The sequence below is a fragment of the Podarcis raffonei genome, chromosome 10 (genome assembly GCF_027172205.1).
Source record: "Podarcis raffonei isolate rPodRaf1 chromosome 10, rPodRaf1.pri, whole genome shotgun sequence".
Lineage (NCBI taxonomy): Eukaryota > Metazoa > Chordata > Lepidosauria > Squamata > Lacertidae > Podarcis > Podarcis raffonei.
Window position 1 is genome coordinate 42,623,674 of NC_070611.1, and position 21,239 is coordinate 42,644,912.

The 21,239-nt window shown below is 40.0% G+C and overlaps 1 protein-coding gene across 7 annotated transcripts in view; it reads right to left on the reverse strand.

Moving 5' to 3' along the window:
• The window catches only part of ANKS1B (ankyrin repeat and sterile alpha motif domain containing 1B), a 321,126-nt gene that overhangs the window by 228,853 nt on the left and 71,034 nt on the right, over positions 1–21,239 (reverse strand). For all 7 annotated transcript variants that reach the window (XM_053406679.1, XM_053406677.1, XM_053406676.1 and 4 more), the window contains one exon: positions 3,194–3,359. In XM_053406679.1, the coding sequence (XP_053262654.1) occupies positions 3,194–3,359 (166 nt within the window). The remainder of the gene's footprint in view (positions 1–3,193; positions 3,360–21,239) is intronic.

The following is a 21,239-nucleotide window of genomic DNA, read 5'->3' on the forward strand; positions in this document are numbered from 1 at the left end:
CGTGTGAACAAATTGAAAATAGCTTTTCTTAGACGAGGAATGTGTGTGTGTGCACTAATGCACAAGCTAAATTTTCTGCAAATCAAGCAACATTTTATGGCTTGTATTTTGTTTAAAAAAACAAACACACACATATCTTGTATGTTTTCAAAATATTTGGTTGCTTTTCAGTCACTAAATCCACCAGCTAATTATTCCCTATCATCACCCAAAATGATTAAGCTTTACTTCTTTACAGGTGCCAGATAGTTGCGTGTTGAGGCTCCCAATGCCACCCCCCAAAAAATTCACACATCACACAACAATTTTTGTTTAGGTTTTTGGCATAATTTTGGCCACAACTTTATTCAAATACAAAAAATGTGAGTGGTTGCTTAGGCATTGGTTATGACTATCTGTCCTTGCCCCAGGAACAGAACTGACTTCCGTATTCCAGCGGAAGCCAGCGTGGGAAACAATTATTGGGTGAGAAATGAAGCTGGGCATCAGTCCCTCACTTCTCACCCTCATGTTCCTGTGGGGCTTGCACGGCCCGAGTCCGATGCCAGGTACAAGGACGAAAAGAATGGCAAGCCCCTGGATTCCTTTAACGAAATTCCCTTTCCGCACCACCATTGGAGGGGTAGGCACTTACCCCTCCACCAACCAATTTTAACCAATGCCTAACCACCAACCTTACAAGTTGTGACAATTTGCTACGCAGTAGGCAAAAACCAAATGGCACCAGCCAATCAGCCAAATGGCAAAATTCCTACCAGGCCCCTGCACCAAGGCAGACAACCCCATGACAGGCACAGCAAGGTCAAGTGAACAAAAAAAAACCCTATTAAAGGGAGGGTGGGCGGGTGATCCGGTGCAAAACAGCCAAGAGGACACCCAACGTTATGCTCTCTGCTATGGAGAACACGCTTTATCACTTTAGTGATACAATTACTTTGCATCTAAGGTACCTCAGATTTATTAAATCCTGTAACTTTTCAAGGGATGATTGATTTCTCAACCTCACAAAGCAAGAATACATTATGTTATATATATATATATATATTTACCAGAATTAATTTGTCACAAAGTGAAAACATGCAAATTAATAGGCCTAATAGAAGTGTCTAGAAGAGGTTATTCCAGGTGCTGCTCTGGAACTGGAAAATAATGTAAGTAGGGCAACATCTGTCATGAAGGAAAGGCAACTCAATTATTAACTTAAGGGTCGTATGGGAGACAAATTGCTGAAAAATAGGAGTTCTTTGTTTTTTAAAAAAGCAAGGCTTACTTTAAGCCTCCTCAATACACAGTAAAAAAGTGAAAACAAAAATTCATTTTCTAAGTAACTGCTCTATGCAATCACCTTCTACCTAAATTGTGACCAAAACACACGTGCACATGCAAGGGAAGTCAAGCACCCCAACCCCCATGACACTAATCTCTGTGAAATAAGAGGCATTTGTGTTTAGACCTCCAGTAACAGAAGCACAGGTAAATAAAGCCTGCATCCAGTGATAAGGTAATACATATCTAAATCCATTAAAAGGCTTATGAAGCAGAGGACAGTCATTCCATCTATTTGTGGCTAGATTACATTTTGCAATTCCAGTAATATAACAGGCATGGTAACTTGGAAAGAAACTCAGTAAATGCAATGATAGCCACCATTTTGAAATATAGTACCATATTAAATACCAATACAGTGATACCTCGGGTTAAGAACTTAATTTGTTCTGGAGGTCCGTTCTTAACCTGAAACTGTTCTTAACCTGAGGTACCACTTTAGCTAATGGGGCCTCCCACTGCCGCCGCCGCGCGATTTCTGTTCTCATCCTGAAGCAAAGTTCTTAACCCGAGGTACAATTTCTGGGTTAGCGGACTCTGTAACCTGAAGCGTATGTAACCTGAAGCGTCTGTAACCCGAGGTACCATTGTATGTCAAGCTCAGTAACAAAAAGGGTGGTACTCAAACTGATCCTATGAGAAAGGATTGCCCCAGAGCAGTCCCAGACTTGCTGCTGCTGCCTCATTCCATCCTCATCCCACAAACACAGCACCACCACCAGGAGAATACCACTGCCTCCACCCACCCCCGGCCAAGACACCGTGGCATCTTTGGTTATTTACTCTTGGGTAGTGCCACCATCACTTTCCCTTTTGCCTACCTACGTCCAGGTGAGAAAGAGAGCCAGGCTTGCAGTATTTATAGTGGTCTGAAGGGAGCTGGATAAATTTTTCAGGCTCCTGCTTTGCTTGCAGGAAGCTAGAGTTCAATCTGTCATTACCCCAACTCTCCTTGAAAGTATAGAGCAGGGACAAACTGGCAAGGCAAGCAAGCAAGACCATGGCCTGGGGCTAGGAAACTATTTAACCAACTACTGAATTTCAATCAACAGAAGGGATTTCTTTAAGTAAGTATAATTAGTATGTATGATCCGATGAAAACCAGCAGCGGAATGAAAGGGAAGTGCTGCCGCGGCTACATTTGAGCGGCTAAACCCCACCCCAAGCCTCCACCTGATTGGTTGGCTACCAGGGGGCGTGGCACGACAGCCAAGCCAGCTGGGCAGGGGCTGGAACGCCCCCTGCCAATGCGGCGGCTCCTGCTCACAACACCTCCCCTCTGTAAGGAGGAGAGGCTTAATTAGGATAAGAGAGGGGACAAAACAGGAAGCTATCTCATACCGAGTCAGATCAATTGTCCATCTAGTTTCTACACTGACTAGCAGCAGTTCTCTGGGGTTTCAGGAAGTCAATCTTTTCTAGCCTGCCTGGGGATTGGAACAGGGGCATTCTGCATGCAAAGCAGTTGCTCTAAGACTGAGCTATTGCTGGTGGGGGGAAGAGCATATATTCACAAAGGTAGTCTTAGCAAATTACAGATTATTTCCAGCTGACATGCAAATAGTGTGGGCCATCCCCAGTGAATCACGGAATCAATAAACACGAACAGTGGAAAACTTACTCCATTAACTCTGGGCATTCAATGGGGAATGCTGGCCGGGGGGGAAAGGAAACCACCAATCAGATGAAGCCAGCATCCCCTAAGATTCCTCATGCGCAGAGAAGGGAATTTGTATTTGCTTCCCACTGTGGGCACATAGTATCTATCCATCCGTCAAAGAAGTACATAGCACATTATTAATCAAAATGTGTGCAGCACATAATGGTAGAATGCACTGATTGTAAGAGAAAATACTACTGCATTTACCTGTCTTTGAGGAATGTCCTCTTGCTATTTCTAAAGAACAGGGCTTCTTTGTAACTGTCGTATCCAGAAAATCACAGAGATCATTCTCATTTTCTACAGGAAATGCCTCAGAAGCAGCAGATGGCACTGCTTCCAGTGTATAACTCCTCTTCTTTGGAAAGGACTCCTGAAATAAGACAGCAAAAGTGTGTAAATGAGTGTGTGTATGAGTGAGTGAGTGAGTGAGTGAGTGAGTGAGTGATGTTAATAATTGGAAGTTCTTCTAAAAGTACCAGATAAGGAAGCAATTATATACATGCCTATTCAAAGTCAGAAGTAAATCCCATTGAGTTCAATAGGGCTTAATCTCATATAATCCTATGCATATCTAACCAGAAGTATGTCTCATTGAGATAATTCTGACTCTCAGATAAGTGTGCATAGGTTTGCCGCTTAAAAATACTGCATATTATTTTCCTTTTGGAAATAATTTCTAGCAATTGTTAAAATAATATTTTCCCTCAAAAAGGAATTCATGGTTAATTCTTATAACAAGGATAGAAAAACCAGCTAGCTATCCAAACATTATCATGAACATTATTATTATTATACTACATTACATTAAAGATCATACTATATTATTTTTACAGTAGTGTGCACAATGCTTTATGTAGTTCCATATGCAAAAAGTTCCTACCCCCAAGAAGCTAAATTTGCAGTGTAGATTTTGACCATATGGAAGACAACAGAGGGAGAGGAGGGGGGGGGAACTATGTTAAAATCTTTTAGCATGTTTCGTTATTCCTACATCCAAGTAAAAAGTGATATTTTTCCAATATTATTGACAGTTTGTAAAGGTTATTTCCTCAGCTGATATAAACAGGACTTCTGGGCAACAATGATAGAACAGGGTGGATACAGCACATTTTTAAGAAATCTGTTAGCTGTTGTCTTATGATTAATATACCTAAAATCAAATCCTGACTTTCATTAGAGTCTAATTTTAGTCAATTAGAGATGATTCAGCCTTCAATCTCTACAAACTAATCTGAAATGTCAGAGCTGTCCAAGTTTACATGCAGAATAAAGCTGTGCATATGACTGTATCAGTTACTTAGCACTGAACAGTTGAAACAATAGCAAAAAGCTGTATAGTGTGTCCTGAATATTGAAAGTGTTACCATTAATAGTGCTCTAGGGAAGTGGGTAAGAATTTGGGTCCCCCACTAGGATGGACCTAGTATAATCCGGTCACTAGATGTTTAAATCACTAGATGGCCTTAACCAAACAACATTCTCTGAGTCCCCATCTGCAATATGAGCACAGTGATACTGGCTTGCCTTACAGAAGTGTTGCAAAGATTATGTATGGGATATGATCTCAACAATCATAAAAATGCTAAGTATTAAAATAACTATGAATTGTATGAAAAATTAGTCCCTTTTTCTGTTCTGAACCTACTGATGATCAGTTTTATTGGGTTCTAGTACTGTGGTATGCACATTCTAGTTGGAGGGAGGGAGAGAAAGTGTCTCTCCACACCATTCATAAGTGTCAATCATTACCATACAGTATTAATCATCATTTTTTTAAATAGCCTATCCCAAAAAAACCTTTAGACTTCCTTCATGGGGAATGTGCTCCACACCCCAATCATTGTGGTTGTTCTTTTCATAGCTTTTCTAATTCTATTTTCTTTTTGAGATGCCTGGGACTGTACATTGTATTCCAAGATTATGGATTTATATAAGTGTTTTACAATACAAACATATCCCCCCCCAAAAAAAATAATCTCTAGCATGGACTTTGCATTTTTCATAGCTGCAACATATTGGGTTGACATTTTCATTGAGCTACCTTTCGTAGCTGTTATAAGTTCAGATCCAATGTATATGTTATGGATGTGATTGAGCAACTAATGTGTTTTTTTAAAAAACTACCACTGTGTACATTCATCATACTTCATAGAGAATGTGCATAGGGTCTGTCCGTGAGCAAGAAATTGTGCACATTTTTTAGTCAATATACATATGTTCCAACATGCCTTAAAGAATATGCAAACCTCAACAGGATTGTATACATTCTCGGGACATTCTAGATAATTTCCAATGGGCCTTGAGGGATGTGCATGCTCAACTATTTTTGCACATTCTGTGTGCAATATGCACAATATGCAGATTTCTCAGTAAACGTGTTGCAGACTCCTTTCTGCAGTACATGTCTGTGGTTATGCACTTCAGACACTCAACACACATTACTCCAACATATATACAAAGCAGATTTTTCAAAATAAATATGCATCACTTCACTTTACACGCATTTGCCATTTTTTGCCCATTCACTTGTTCTGACAGATCCTTTTGGAGCTCTTTACAGTGTGCTTCAGTTTTCCCTTTTCTGAATAATTTGCTCTAATTTGCAAACCCAACCACTTCACTGCTCAGCCGTCCACTCCAGATAAATAGCAATCGTCCTACTACAGAAATCAGTGGGTGAAGCTTTTCAAGGCAGAGGCAAGATCACATGCTAATTGCTGCTGATCAAGCCCACTATTCAAGGCACAGTAGGAAGAACTCCTTCAAAACTGGGAGGGAACTCTAAGTTTAGAAGTAACTTATTTAAAAACAATACACCTCAAAGCTCTGGGAAAGCAATAATACTTTAAACAAATTTGCCCAGAGTCAGAGCACGCTATGGATAAGAGGCACTACATTTCAGTTACTAAGGGAAATTAGCAAAAACAACTAGTCCTATTCTGGGTTCAGAATAAAGTTGTCTAATGCTACCAAAATGGCACTGTGAAGTAAAATGGTATTACAGCTAGAATGGTCAAATGCAAACAAACAAACAAACAAACAAACAGAAACAATATGCAAATCGAAACATTGCCATCCTTCAAAATACAAACCATTCTGAATTTTGCAATGCGGTTCTCCAGTGAACAAAAATACTTACACTCAGGTGAAGTGTGCATAAAAATGCATATATTGGTGAAAATAACATACAAATATGCATTATATTAGGGGGAAATTGTGTTGCAAACATGTATATAAGGCAAAATTGCCCACAAATGTGTATATTAGGAGAGATGAATTTTTTAAAAATTCATAAACTGATGAGGAAATGTGGAGAACTGAAAGACTGGAAAAATAAGAAACGGAAAGAGATTTGCCAATTACTAATCACAAAACTGCACATGGGGGGCTCATATGGTTGCTGACGTAGAGCAACCTCTCAAACAGGATGAGTTCCTGCTTCTACTCAAGAATCTTCCCATCTTTTCAGTTTTTATGAGAAACATCACCCAGAACGTGTATGCTGACACCTAATATATTCAAGTGTGCAAGGGATCCTTTGTCTCTGTCTGCCCTCTGCCCGAATTAGTCATACTCTTTGGCTAGCCATCCCCCAGATTTTATTTTACAGAGGATCACTGAACCATGCCTGAAAAGAATTCCTGTTGGACTGTTGATATAAGCAAGCATATTACTAAGGCTACACCAAGGCCTGGGGCACTCAGTCTATATGGTTCCTGAAAGCACTCACCCGGAAGCAGAGATGAGCCAATGTGAAGGAATGTAACTTAATAGCTAAATTTGGAAGTGCAATGTGGCAAACTCAGAGAATAAAGCTTGCTTTATATATATACATTTTCTAAATTGACAAAAGTATTTTCACTGCTCGTTAACATAGGCTGCAGTCCTAAACACACTAGCTTGTAAGGCCCACTAAACATAATTTGCCTTTTATTTTATTTTTTTAAATAAACATGCTATTATGAGAATTCTAGCTTTAAGACAACTTAAATCATTCTTTTCCCCAAAGGAAGTATTTTCTGCAGCTTAAAGATTTGCATACTCTTTTTTCCATCAGAACTGGACAAGATGAGCTCTCTTATCTATTTTGTAGTGTCTCATAATCTCTAGAACAAAATGCAGGAAAAACCGTGCACACCAGCACCTATGCAACACCAAGTGACCATGACACTCTACTTCGACTCTGAGATAATGGAACAGAAATACAAGCCCACCACCATCAAATACACATATAGGAGAGGGAGACAGAAAAGTTAACTTGTCTGCACAATACCCCTGTGAAGGCTCTTATGATAAATACATTTTGCAGTTTAAGATTGCATGATAACAGACAGGTTGACAGTGCTATCTATAGCTAGGTATTAAAATTGGGAGTAAGTAAAGTCATGTGCATAAATCTGATTATGACACCAAGGCAATTTTCCAAAAGCAGGTTCAGGGAAGGTATGTTTTTTGGGAGTGACAATAATAGCTTTGTAACACAGAGAGCAGCCCTCTATGCACTGACTGCAACAAAATATTTCAGGAAAAAGGAATTAAAGTGCTATAAATTGTTGTGGTAATTCAGAGGTTTAATTTGAAATCAAGCTGGATTTAAGTTTGTTGGTATCTCCTGAAACCTCTCACATCGTGGATGTTGGTTCATATTATGGATTTGTGATCTTTATTATTCTATTGGTACTGTTGCTGTAGGTTTGGCTAGAACAATAAACTTATACCGTTTTGTAATAATAAAAGGGTTGTGTGAAAAATTATCTGAAGGAGCATCTCCACCCCCATCATTCAACCCAGACACTGAGATCCAGCTCCAAGGGCCTTCTGACAGTTACCTCACTGCGAGAAGTGAGGTTACAGGGAACCAGGCAGAGGGCCTTCTTGGTGGTGGCACCCACCCCATGGAACGCCCTCCCCCCAGATGTCAAGGAAATAAACAACTATCTGACTTTTAGAAGACATCTGAAGGCAGGCCTGTTGAGGGAAGTTTTTTATGTTTGGTGTCTTACTGTGTTTTTTTTATTTTTTGTTGGAAGCCACCAGAGTGGTTGGGGAAGCCCAGTCAGATGGACAGGGTAAAAATAAAACAACAACATTATAAGTTATATAATTTCTAAACTTCTTCATAGTTGTTACCTCATTTTGTTCACATAAGCAGGTAAACCGCCAATATAGCAAAATGTTCCTTGAGCCTGCAATGCTACAAGCCCCAGGACATCAAAGAACAAGGCAGAAGAGACTTTCCTGGCATAAGTTTAATTGAACAAACATCCACAGGATTGCTACGTATGCCACAGAAGAGGGGCTGCTGGGCTACAATCTGTACAAGGTTTCTATCATTTGACAATTGTTCTTTTTAATCCTCTGGAAACATATTTTTAAAGTTGCTGAAACAACCAGATATATACTAAATGAAACTTTGTTTAAAAAGAGCACATTTCAAGATACATGTGCAAGTGCAGACAACCAGATTTTCAAAAGAAGAAGATGAAGGCCTGGAAGGAATCATTTGTACATTTTCTCACCACCATTTTAGGGTTACCAAGGGCATAAAGGATGACTTCAAGGTCTGGCTTGCCTTCTTGCCAAATTTCGGAGCAGTGTTCTTCTGATAAGATTGACTCAATGTGGAAACAGATCTACAGGCCCAGTACAATGTGTCTGGAAGTCTAGCCTTCAAAATCTTTTTATGTGGCTGCTGGTGTTCTGGCAGGTGGCCTAGAAATCACTAGGGATCTTACATTCATTTATTTGTTTCCCATTCAGTTCTAGCGGCTATCTGTATCTGGTAGGGAAGTGGGGAATTTAGGAACAAAAATATACAATTCTAGTGTGACAACCAGGCAATATTGTATGTTATAAACAGTTGGTCTTCCCAGTCTGAGAGGGTCATGCAGCTTGTAAAGTAATATGTGCTGATATGCTTGTCGTTTCAAATCTCTTTTTCAGTTTGTCACATTTTGGGGAGGACAATGACATAGCACATGCCTTTTATTGCTTTCAGAATAAAGAGGTACATAATTTTGTACCTCTCAGCTGTACCTCTCGACGTTTTGAGCAAACCTCATTGCAGAGAGTGTTACATTTGGTGTCTGACTGTCAATGGCATCCAAGTCACTGCAGAGGCAAGCAATTTTATTATCAAAATGCCTAGCAAACCTGTCACAGCAGGCTTCTGAAAGCTGCTGCAACTTCATTCAGTGAGGAGATTAAACCCTCCAAATAATGCTAGTGGACAACTATTTGAGGACACACTGAGGCAGCAAATTAAACTGCACCATCTAGTCTGGTTTTGTGGGATCGGTTCCAGCTTTTGAGACCTGAGAATGTGGATAAGGTACTTGAATGAATAAAATGAATGAATTTGAGGAGCCAAGATGGCAATGGAGACAGCAGCCTAGTCAGACTCTCCTGCTTTCAGTTAAGCTTTTAAGTAGTTTTTAGCCACTTCTTGGTTTTAAACTCACAGTTCTAACGTCTTACCAGCTGCTTTATCACCTCATCGCTTCTCTTTGCTTTTAGTTTATTGTTTTATTGTTTTACTGCTCAATCTGTCCTATTGCAACAACGGATGTCTGATGAAGCCTGTTGATGTGAATGACTTGCTGTTTTCTCTACTGGCTAAAAACTTGGATTAATACATTGCTGCGGAGACTTGGTTCTGGTTTGGATAAGGTACTTGCAGAAGTCCTGCTGACCTTGTGCCATCGCTGCCCTTGCCAGTTTTGACATTCTCTGCTCTTCCTAGAAATTAAACACCACTCCCAACTCCTTTGCATGTATACTATATGCAATAAAGAATGTAGAATCACGCATAAGTAAGGGGGAGGAGGAGAAGGAGAAGGGAGAAGGGAGAAGGGAGAAGGGAGAAGCCTTGTCCAGAAATGGTCATAGTTGACATATCAGCAGAAGATGGTAAAAGACACTCTTACCTACTGTAGCCTCCAGGAACAAATGAGAACAAAAAAGCATCACAGATATGTATCTGCTCCATTGGGGGACTGTAATCCCATCTAGAACAACCAAATTACCCAGTTCTTGAACCACCTTCCCACATAACCTTCATCCACAACACTCAGATGTAACAGAGAAATAGAACTGGGTATCAATAGCATACTTGTAGCACCATGTTCCAAATCTCCTAATTACCACTCCCAATGGCTTAATATAGATACCAAACAGCACTGGGGACATGATTGCACCCTGCTCTCTCGCTCTTATCAGTTTTCTGCTAAGCAAAGTGAATATTGACATTGCCAAGTTTAAATGGGTGGCTGAAAAGGAAAACAAAACTACAAGGGGAACACTCACTATTTTGTTCTTATTAAAATTAAGAAGAGGCACATTTGCTTAAACTCTTACATATAGTTATGAGCAGCATGTTACAGCTCGGTTTGTTATCCTATCATTTCTATGTGCATATTTAGGGAATACATTCCACATCTGCTTTTTTATTTTAAAAATATGTGTGAGAAACATAATGCAGTTTTCAGTCAAGTCATCTGAATATTTTGATCAGTCTTTTATGCTTCTCAACAAACACAAACAACTATTATTAAATGGCTAGAAGTAAAATAAGAATAAGCAGCATAAGCATTTCTTCTACTGCAAAGAACCTGTGCATGTAATGGGGGGGGGCAGCAGAGCTGGAGAAGAATGGGATGCTGAATTATCGAGCCATAAGAAGAAGGGGGGGGGAAGAATTTGGATTTGATATCCCGCTTTATCACTACCCGAAGGAGTCTCAAAGCGGCTAACATTCTCCTTTCCCTTCCTCCCCCACAACAAACACTCTGTGAGGTGAGTGGGGCTGAGAGACTTCAGAGAAATGTGACTAGCCCAAGGTCACCCAGCAGCTGCATGTGGAGGAGCGGAGACGCGAATCCGGTTCCCCAGATTACGTATCTACTGCTCTTAACCACTATACCACACTGGCTCTAAGAGCTTTAAAGTTAGGGAGGGTGGCTTTTCCAGCATTTTATCTTCCTAATGCATGAGAATTCTGTTCTTCATAAAATCAAGACAATTTGTCATATCAATATGATATTTGAAACAAGGAATCTATCTAGTAAGGGGTATATTTGGACCTAGTTCCAAAAAAAAACCTAATGAATGCTGGCATATTCTGACTTCATTCCAAAAAAGTCTAATAAAGACTGGCAAAGTCATAGCAGTTTAAATTTTTGGTGGTGAAGAGCAGTCATTCCACATCTGCAATCCCCCCTCTATCTCTACAGCACCAAATCATATCTACACCTTTTCATTTGGGAAATTTAAATTATGGCAGAAATTCAAGGGTATTGCCAGGGCATGCTTTCTGTTGACGTAGTGGAAATTAATTGTTATAAGGTTTTAAGTTCCTATTTGAATCTGTCATTTAGCTAAGGACAAGTACTGTCACCCATGTCTGTTTGGCAGACGGAAACCTCTGTGGTGGAACCCGCTCCCCAAAATAAAAATAGCAATTTCGTCACCAGGCTCTAGTAGTGGAAGACAGTAGATGGGGGGAGGGAGCTGCTACATCTGTGCATGTGTGTAAAAGAGAGAGGGAGATGCAATATAAGAGTGTGTTTTGCATATGCTGGTGCAAGTGTGTGATCTGCTCTTGCATCTGTTTGTACATAACTGCATCTGACAGGCTGCTGAGTTCCCCTCTGCCCAATTATTATATGCAATAGGCTATTATGCATCTTTTCCACAGAAGTATGTGTGATGTATGGCTGCATAAAGTCAAAGGCCACCTAACTCTACTCTGACCCTCTGTTTTTCTTTGAGTTATATAGTATAGACACATTAGTAGTCAAATGCTATACAGGTGGTGACCATTTTGAGTGCATCCAATTGAGGCACTATTCATGCACATAGAATTGTAGAATTGTAGAGTTGGAAGGGACTCCAAGGGTCATCTAGTCCAACCCCCTGCAATGCAGGAATATGCAGCGGGCTCATACGGGGATTGAACCCACAACCTTTGCAATATCAGCAGCCACCTGGACCAACTTTCCAATCTGGAAGGAAAGGATTTGTGCCTTAATTTGTTTTAGGGAAAAACAATTTCCCTATTATTGGATTTTCAGTTTAGGGGTAATAAGAAGATTTAATCTTTATTTAAATTGTGAATGAATAATAGGTATCAGGGCTATGCAAGTTTTCTGATCTATTATGCTGACTGAACGTGGACCACCAGTCATGCACAGCACACCAGTCTGCAGTCTCAGGAAAGCAAAAAGCACAGGAAGTTTATCAAGCTGCTGGGAAACATCCAGATATGCCTCGTGAGATACATTCCTCATCACAGGTCAAAATCCATGTAAACTTGCATTAGATGATAGCAACTTTGGCAAAACTATCCCTATTTATAATTACAAAGTAAAGCAAATGAAATACTAAACTGATAACAGCATTAACGTGTAATGTCAGAATAGTGTAGGTGGGTTGTTGTTTTTTAAGCCAAGATACTGCCCACTCACATGGATAGCAGGAAGCAGAGACGTGGAGCCATTGCATGAGCCCTGTGATGCTCACAACTATACGGTATGGAAACATTGCCAACAAACATTGCCTTGTGTTGACTAAGGAGGGGTGACGGTTGATCATGCAGAACCTTTCCGTTCAGTTTCCAGCTCTGAATAGAATGTATGTGAAGGCTTGATAGGCATATCTAGGCAGCTTGATGTGTGACTGTAAAACATGAGGGGATTGTGGTGTCATAGACTGCTAGGCAGGGATTTACTTTGCTTAGCCATTGCAAGGAAGAAGTTCCATATATTTGCTACCACGCAGGGTAGGCTTCCTGGCTGTGGTGCTTTCCTACCAGATATTTGTGGTTGCCCTTTGCCTGAGAATCTCCCTTGTGCGCTTTTTACAACAGTGTTCTCATGATCGCAAGGAATGCATCATTTTTTCTTCTAAGAAAATGACATAATTAAAAAAACTAAAAACTAAAATGAAATTCATTATAAAGTCTGCATGTTTTTAGAAAAAGAAATGTGTCTCCTTCCTTTAAAATGTAATTAAAATATTTCTATTACTATGGCAACATAAATAATAAATAGCTCTGTGCATAGCTTAGCAAATAATTAAAGAGTAATATTCAGTTAAAGTATTAGCATATTAGAGGTTTAAAAAAAGAAAAAAGAAATAATCATGTTAGGGCATCATAAACCTTGAGTCGATAATAAGATTATACTTCATGATACTTTTTTTGAAGCTTATTATCTGCTATTATTAGACACACAGAGATAAGGCAAAAGGCAAAAGCTTCAATTTTGGTATTTCAGAAATATGATACCATAATATGGTTTACCATATTGATCAGCTGCCACCACTGTTTTTTCAAAATGATAAAAATGTTTTGTGATCCTATGGAAACAATCTGTAGGGCTGTACTGCAGAAAACAAGTTTGCCATATAGAGCAGTCTCCATGCAGATACAGTTCTAAATGGCTTCCACACAGCAGCCTTTCTGTGCAAAATGGGTTTCAACCATGGCTGAATCATATTAATGATGCTCGGAAGCAGAGCAATCCAAACCAAGGCCAGGAAGATGTAGAGAGGTGGATTCACTGCTACACTTGAAGCCTTGCCAGCTCCTGCCAGGCAGGATAGGGAGATCCCCCCCCCCTATTTTTTGCTACATCAGTTCCAGTCTGGTGCTGCTGCCCTAGTGGATTTAATGTGGCTATGGCAGTACACACCTACCACCAAACACCCGATTTCAGTGCTGACTGTTGGCCACCATTTGGGGAAGAATGTGATACTTGAGATTTCTACCACAGTGGAGCCTGCCCCCTCACCCAGAGGCACACCTCTCCACCAGTGCCAACATTCACCACCCTAACACACAGCCCTACCATCAGTATTGGGGGATTAAGACTGCATTCTAAGTAACCAAAGGGGCACACCTCATTTCCTATAAAAGTACTGACAACTGAGTGCTTTTACATACTCCCTTGAAAAGAAGAAGCATGATTTGAGTGTATCCCCAAACAGTCAAGCTACTTTCACATCGCCAACAGTTGGAATTTGATGGGACCTTTGACACACCTTATCAGCATGGCTCGTATGTGCTTAAACAAGGCTCTCAGGAGATGATGTGGTAGAAAAACAATGCTGAACTCCCTAGTGCTGTAGCATTTTTTTTATATTTAGTAGGAAACTAGTTTCACTATTTACTTAAACCTTTAATAGCCATTTTTCTAAATAATTCATTGACTCTGGTGGCACACAATAAACCTTTTTATAACCATCAATATAAACAAAAGCCAAGTAATAAAATGACATAATAGCCAAGCAGAACAACAAAAGCAGGTATATAGCAAAGCACAGCCAGTAGCCTGAAGAACAGCAAAGAGCTATGTGTGCTAAGTGGATTCCTGCCCCCCCCCCCACAACTAAAAGTATTCCTGGACAGCATTTTGAAGGTATTTAAAAAATCATAGCACAAGATGAATTAGCAAGCAAAATTTTATCTCTGATCAACCATAGTAACCCAGTACTACTTCTGCATCAATTATATATATATATATATATATATATATATATATATATATATATATATATTACTTTTCATCTCTGATTAGAACTCACCTAGAATACACAGACCACTTTACTGGTCCAACAATATCCTACAGTGGAGATGGAATGCTAGCGGTAGCGGGGGTTTAGGGGGGTGGGATTCTAAAATGAATATCATATTGCATGACTTAAATAATTTACTGTGTGAACCATCCTGAAAAACAGTCATAAGACATCACTGGTTGGAGTATCTTTTTTGTTGGTATAAATGAGAAAATTGGTTGTCATTTATGTTGCTCAATGATAAAAGTTTTAAAGCATTTTTAAGGAAATTTTCTCTGTGTGGTACGTGATCTAATTTATGTACTTTACAAGGCAAAGAACGTGGGCTACCTGTTTCATAGAGAAATACAAGACAAAATTACATTTATTTTAGGATAACCCTTACTAGCTTATTTCCCTGTTAAATTGCTAGCTACTGCATTTATTATGATAATTACATTTGTTGAATTACTTGCTCATCTGCTGTTTCTGCCAACAGCAGCATCTCCTCATGCAGAAGCCAATCAGCAGGAGAGATAAGCACAAAAGTAACCTCTGTTTTCAGATTCCATTATTTCCAGCATATCCTTTGTCTGAAATCTGGCAAACATGCTGAAGTAGAATGAAAGCCATGGTACTCTCCCTTAAATTGATTAAAATGGACTACTATATTGGCAAGCCATAATATCCATATAAACTTCAAAGTGTACACTGTGAATTCTTGACTTTACAGTAGAATTTCTAACTGCTAGGTAAACTGAAAGTTTGGGAGTCTTTAAGAGTATACCACCCACACATTCAAGCAGCCACTGAGCAACTGAAAAGGGCACTATGTATTCTACCCTGAAGGAATCAGCAGGCAATGATTATACCCTGCTGAAGATTGAGGGAAAATCAGCATAGTGAAAGAGAGCTGAAATTTATTTTAGTGCTTCCTTATATTGATTGTTACTTTCCATAGAAATTAAGCCAACCATTTTCTTTCATTTGGTACAGTCTGTGATTTATTTAACAGTTGGACATTCCTGATGTAAAGCACATATTCCTTCACCCCAATTCCCCAGCCAGTTCCATTGAAATACTGCTTCCACTCATTGCCAGAGCTAGCTGAGCAGCTTCCTGCTAACTAGTTCCTAGTTCGGATGTACCAAGTGCTCTACAGTGCCAGACAGCTAAGGTGTGGAGCCAGGTAAGCAGGATTCTGCTCATCTGAGTTCCAAAGCTCAGAACTCTTGTACAACTGTAAGTTCCCAAAGCAAACCACATATAAAGTTGCATTTTCTATCTGTTCTGTAGAATTCTAAATTTAAAAGACACACACACACACACACACACACACACCCCCCCAAAAAAGAGAAGAAAGCTTGGTAGGAATTGAATATGATCCTTACTCTCCAGGAATCATGGAATGTTGAGGACAATTGCAAATAAGTAAATAACAGTAGACATGGTGGTGGCAGAAAAAATGATCTAACTGAGCCCCTGACAGCTTATGAATCCTGAAGATGCATATCTTCAGTGGAAAAATCCACTTCTTAGTGAGTCTAAATTTGGTATGGGCTTTTTTGGAATATAGTGTGTGAGAGTGGGGGGGGGGCTTTCTATTAAACCTTGGCGAGAATCTCATTCTTGGAATAGTTGGCCAGCTTATTGCTTATGCCCTAAGTTAAGGTAACAAATGAAGTGGCTCTGCACCAGAGGGCAAATGGGTGGGGCCCCCTCTGTCAACTAGCTGGTAATTAGAAAAACAGAATCCAGAGCTGAGGTTGTGAGAGCTAAAGGCTAGAAGTGGGCTGCGGGGTAGACATGCTTGATTTCTGCAAGAATCCAATGCTGTGGCTAAGGGAGAAGCAAGATCTTCTTGGGGGTGTTAATACTGTCAGTTGCTCCGTCATAGGCTCAGGTTGGATATATGGTAAATAAACCCTATATCATAAAGACATCATAGTCTCTGCCCCTTGTTTCAAGGAAACCAATCCCTGGGTAAGTGCCTAGAACCTCTAGAAGCTCACACCGCTCAGAGATTGGGGCTACGTGTAACACTATTTTCTGCAGTCAGGCACAGCTCCACATTCCTGTTTGTTGCCAGCAATCCCACAACCCAACATTTTGTCTCATGTGTGTTTTTTTGTTCTGTGCTGGAGCATTACTTTCTATGATAAGTTACATGCTGGGCTTTGAGTTCAATTGGGAGGGACTCCTTTTCAGACTTTTCACGTAATCAAGTTGTTTTGTTTCGTTTTGTGTGTGCATGTACCAAATTTCCATTTCTTAGCTAGCATTAACTATCTGTGTAGGGACATATGCAAATGCATTCTTTCAGAAACGTCTAATAATCAGGTTCTCTTGGTTACAAGTGCAATTTCAGCTTTCTGAATCATATGGAAATACTTTTATCCATTTGGGGATATTCACATCTTCCATTTCAATGGGTTTATAAATATGCTATTTTCAGATTTCTGTTGGAATCGCTGTGTTTTGTACTATATATGCATGCAAAACAACACCTTTCCAAGTTATGTGGGAAGTACTGTGACAATTTGGTACCACAGTGAGCAAGTTAGTGAGACCCAACTCTTTAATACTAAGCAATTGAGGTTTCATTCAGCAAGCATAAGAATGTGTATCTGGCAGATACTGGCAATGTCCCTAAGACTTGCCAGGGATTGTTGGCTGCATATACACCATACATTTAAAGCCCACTCTCACCCACCCCCAAATAATCCTGGGAACTCTAAATTGTAAACAGTTCTGGGAATTGTAGCTCTGTGTGGAGTAAATGACAATTCCCAGGATTCTTTGGTGGAAGCAATGTGCTTTAAATGTACATTGTATATGCAACCATTTTTCTCTGGTACGAATCTGCCCTCCATTCCATCCTGGTTGCCTTCTAGTTTAACTTGGATTTTTTTTTTAATTAATTGCACAACTGCGGTTGGGTGTAGTTTTCAGTTCATGTGTATGTGCCCTTCGCCATGCTGATGTGCAGGAGCCCATAGATGCATTGATTAAACCACAGAGCAAAAAGGAATCATGATGCAATCACACAATCCCATTACGATTCCTTTTTATGCTGTTATTTAGCAATGCACATCAGTAAGTGGTGAGGCAAACTATGCCAACCAGTGCATACTCAACTGTCTGAACAAAGTCCAGAAATAAAGAAACAGATGAATGGATGATATCTCACTTATCATTGCTGTTCTAACAAGATCAGGTAATGCTGAAACCCCAAATCCAGGAACAAAATTGAATTGGTACAATATTGTGAGCATTCCTAATTATAGTATGTGAAAAAGCAACAGAACTCCCAGAGCCCAACATTTTATTTCCTTAGTTACAAAAAATTTCCCAGTTAACAAGTGTTTCAGATAACTGTTCATTCACTGGAAGATATAAGATATAAAGCAGGGTTGTTTCAATTTCAAAGATTTTGTTTAAAGATTCTGCTATTAAAATGAATGTGTAATCATTAGGTGAATGACAGTTTCTGAGGCAATAAGATACCTTATAAAGTAAATAATTAAATTCACTATTTTGTATTTGTTAACATCCAGGAATCCACTATCTAGTTCTCTTGATTCTCACAAACCTGGCCTTTTTGGCAGTTGTTAGAACGCAATCAAAAATGTGTGCTGCTGTTAAATCAAATCAATGACCAACAAATTTATCTTTGGCTGTATTCCCTATGAGTAAAAAATAATCTGCACCTGCCAGTTTGACAGACATATGGCAGACATATCAGTCAATGACCTAGTTTCCTTATATTCCATGTAAATGGAACTGTCATCATAATGGACAATTTGCAACATATACAGTGCTATACTTTTCAAATACGTATGCTAATCCAAATATATTCTGGAGGTGCAGAAGATTTGCTTCTTTTGAAGACAGGCATTTTGTTCAGTTCACAAAAAATGTATCTTAAAGAGGTATGGTGCTGCTGTTCCAGCAGCTTAAGACAATTAGAATGAACACAGCTTCACTTGTTCCAATCCTGCAACCCAAATATTTTGCTGTCCTCTTCAGTTGTTAGATCAGGACTGTTCCTACAACTCTCAGTGCTTAACATTAGGAAATGAACTGAATGCTGTAGTCTGATGTAGGATAAACCCAGCATTTAATTTTACTTGATTTTAGCATTAATTTGAGCATGAAATATCTGTGAGGAACTGTTGTAGATAGAACTGAGAATCTATCGTTCTATGCACTAAACTATTTTCCTATTCAATAAAATATTCCTGAATACTGAATTGGCTCCACACATCCAAGCTGGTCATTGGCTTTACTCACCAGGAAGGGTTATAAAATCTTCCTGTGCTGGCTTGGATTTTGCCAGGGCAATTGTTGCTAGTGTTCTTTTCATTGCCTCTAGTTCTTGGTTTGTTTAGTGGTTCTGGCATGCTCTTTGGCAACTCCCCATGGCTCAACTGTGACAACTGCCTATGGCTTTACTTTTCAGAAATCAAAAAGTTATTGCATAATAATTTTAATAATAACTGTGCTGTTTTGTATAGAAGGTATAAAGCTATGACATTTATGCCTGATGTGGTCATTAACTTAATCACTAGGCACATTTTTGTAAGTGTCTTTGTTACAAATTATAAGAGGAAGATTTACAGTGAACTGAGATGTCGAACAAAACTCTAGAATAAAAAATCAACATAAAATGGTGTCTTTTCACTAGTAGATTCTTTCTTTAAAGTCTTGTAACAAAAATGAGTCTCTCCAGTCATACCTGGAGATGAGGGTGATTGAACCTGTAATCTTCTGCATGCAAGGCAAGTGCTCTGCCACTGAGCTACAGCTCTTCCTCCTATGTTTTTGTCTAATATAGCTGCTCCACCACAAGCATCACCAAAGCAAGTCCACACAAGTGTGGCAGAATTATCTAGCTCTAATGCAAGCAGCTCTCTTGCACTAGACTACTAGACAAACAGATACTCTTGCCATTCTCTCTAGGAAATTGTCTAGGGGAAGGAAGTGAAGGCTTGGCTTTAGTATAGGCTGAGTGAATTCCACCCTCTTGCTTTGGAAGATCTGCTGCCTGGAAACTTCCCAGTGAGGCACAACTTAAGTTTAATTCAAATCTTCTTTCAATCCATAGGAAAAAATACCTTTTACCATCTCCATCACCTAAGCATCCAACCAAGGAATAATTTTGATTCCCCCATCCTCTTTCTCATTGTTGCCTAGCCTTTTATTTTAGCATTTCACAGTCCAGCCAAAATCTCTCCCTTACTGTAGGCTAAGGTGTCATAAGAGAGACTGTATACTTTGCTTGTTTTATTTATTATTTCTCCACCAATCAACAACAAATCCACTAAGGCGATGAACCAAAAGTGCCTTTTTAATTAATATTGATTGGAGGAAGGATTGTCAAGTGCTCCTTAAGAAGCGTTTTAGTCATCTGCTAAAAGCTCCCATTGCTCGGTCCCAGCTCTTGCCAACCTAGCAGTTCAAAAGCACGTCAAAGTGCAAGTAGATAAATAGGTACCGTTCCGGCGGGAAGGTAAACGGTGTTTCTGTGCGCCGCTCTGGTTTCACCAGAAGTGGGTTAGCCATGCTGGCCACATGACCTGGAAAAACTGGCTGCAGACAAATGTCGGCTCCCTCAGCCAGTAAAGCGAGGTGAGCGCCGCAACCCCAGAGTTGTTTGCGACTGGACTTAACTGTCAGGGGTACCTTTACCTTTACCTTTACCACTGTATTATTATTATAATTAACTGAATTTATATACTGCCCTTCATCTGAAGATCACAGAGCAGTTCACAACATAAAAATGCAAAATACAAAATGAAAAGACAAAATATATAATAAAAGAAAAAAGAAATCATTAACACCCCCCTACCACAAGCACATTAAAAAAGCCATAGAATGTTAATTAGCCAAAGGCCTGGTTACAGAGAAACATTTTTGCCTGGTACCTAAATATAAGTAACAAAGATGCCCAGCGAGCCTCCCTGGGGAGAGCATTCCACAAATGGGGATACACCACAGAAAAGGCCCATTCTAATAGACCCGCACTCTAGGAGGAAGCACTCAGATGATGGTTGCAGGGTCTGGGTTAGTTCGTTTGAAGAGAGGTGGTCCTTGTACAACATAATATAGCATGAAGGCAAGACGCTTAAGAGAGCAGTGCAATACTTACCTTGCTCCTAGACCAGGGATACACTGCCACCATACTGGTAGACCAGCCACTCTATCCTAGGTGTTCTCAGCCCAGGAGAGAAGGTAAAAACATATTGTTGCATGGTACCCCAATCTCTGAGCATTGCAGGATTCCAGGGGTTCCAGGTGCTTACCTGTCATGACCCGGCAGGACAATGGGGATGAGGATGTAGCCACAACTAGTACACAGCGGGGCAAGGTGGGGATGGAGAAAGAAAGGATGGGGGCATATAAAGTACTCACAGGGTGACAGAGGATGGCGAAGGGATGGGGGTCAGTGCAGAGGAACCAAATGAGCAGGACCCATCACCAGAGGGCCCCCCATCTCCACAAACACGGTGGGCTCTGAGGTGTAGGGACCTGTGGAAGGTATGCTCTAGGAGGCTGAAGCAATCAAGGGCCCACAGCCCAGCACTCTAGCTGGCCAGGTGGGGTTTGTTAGCTCTGGGAGGGGGCGTGTGATTCCTCAGCTGGAGTAGGCTCAGGACAAATGAGGATCACATGCCTCATTAAGCCCAGATGCTGC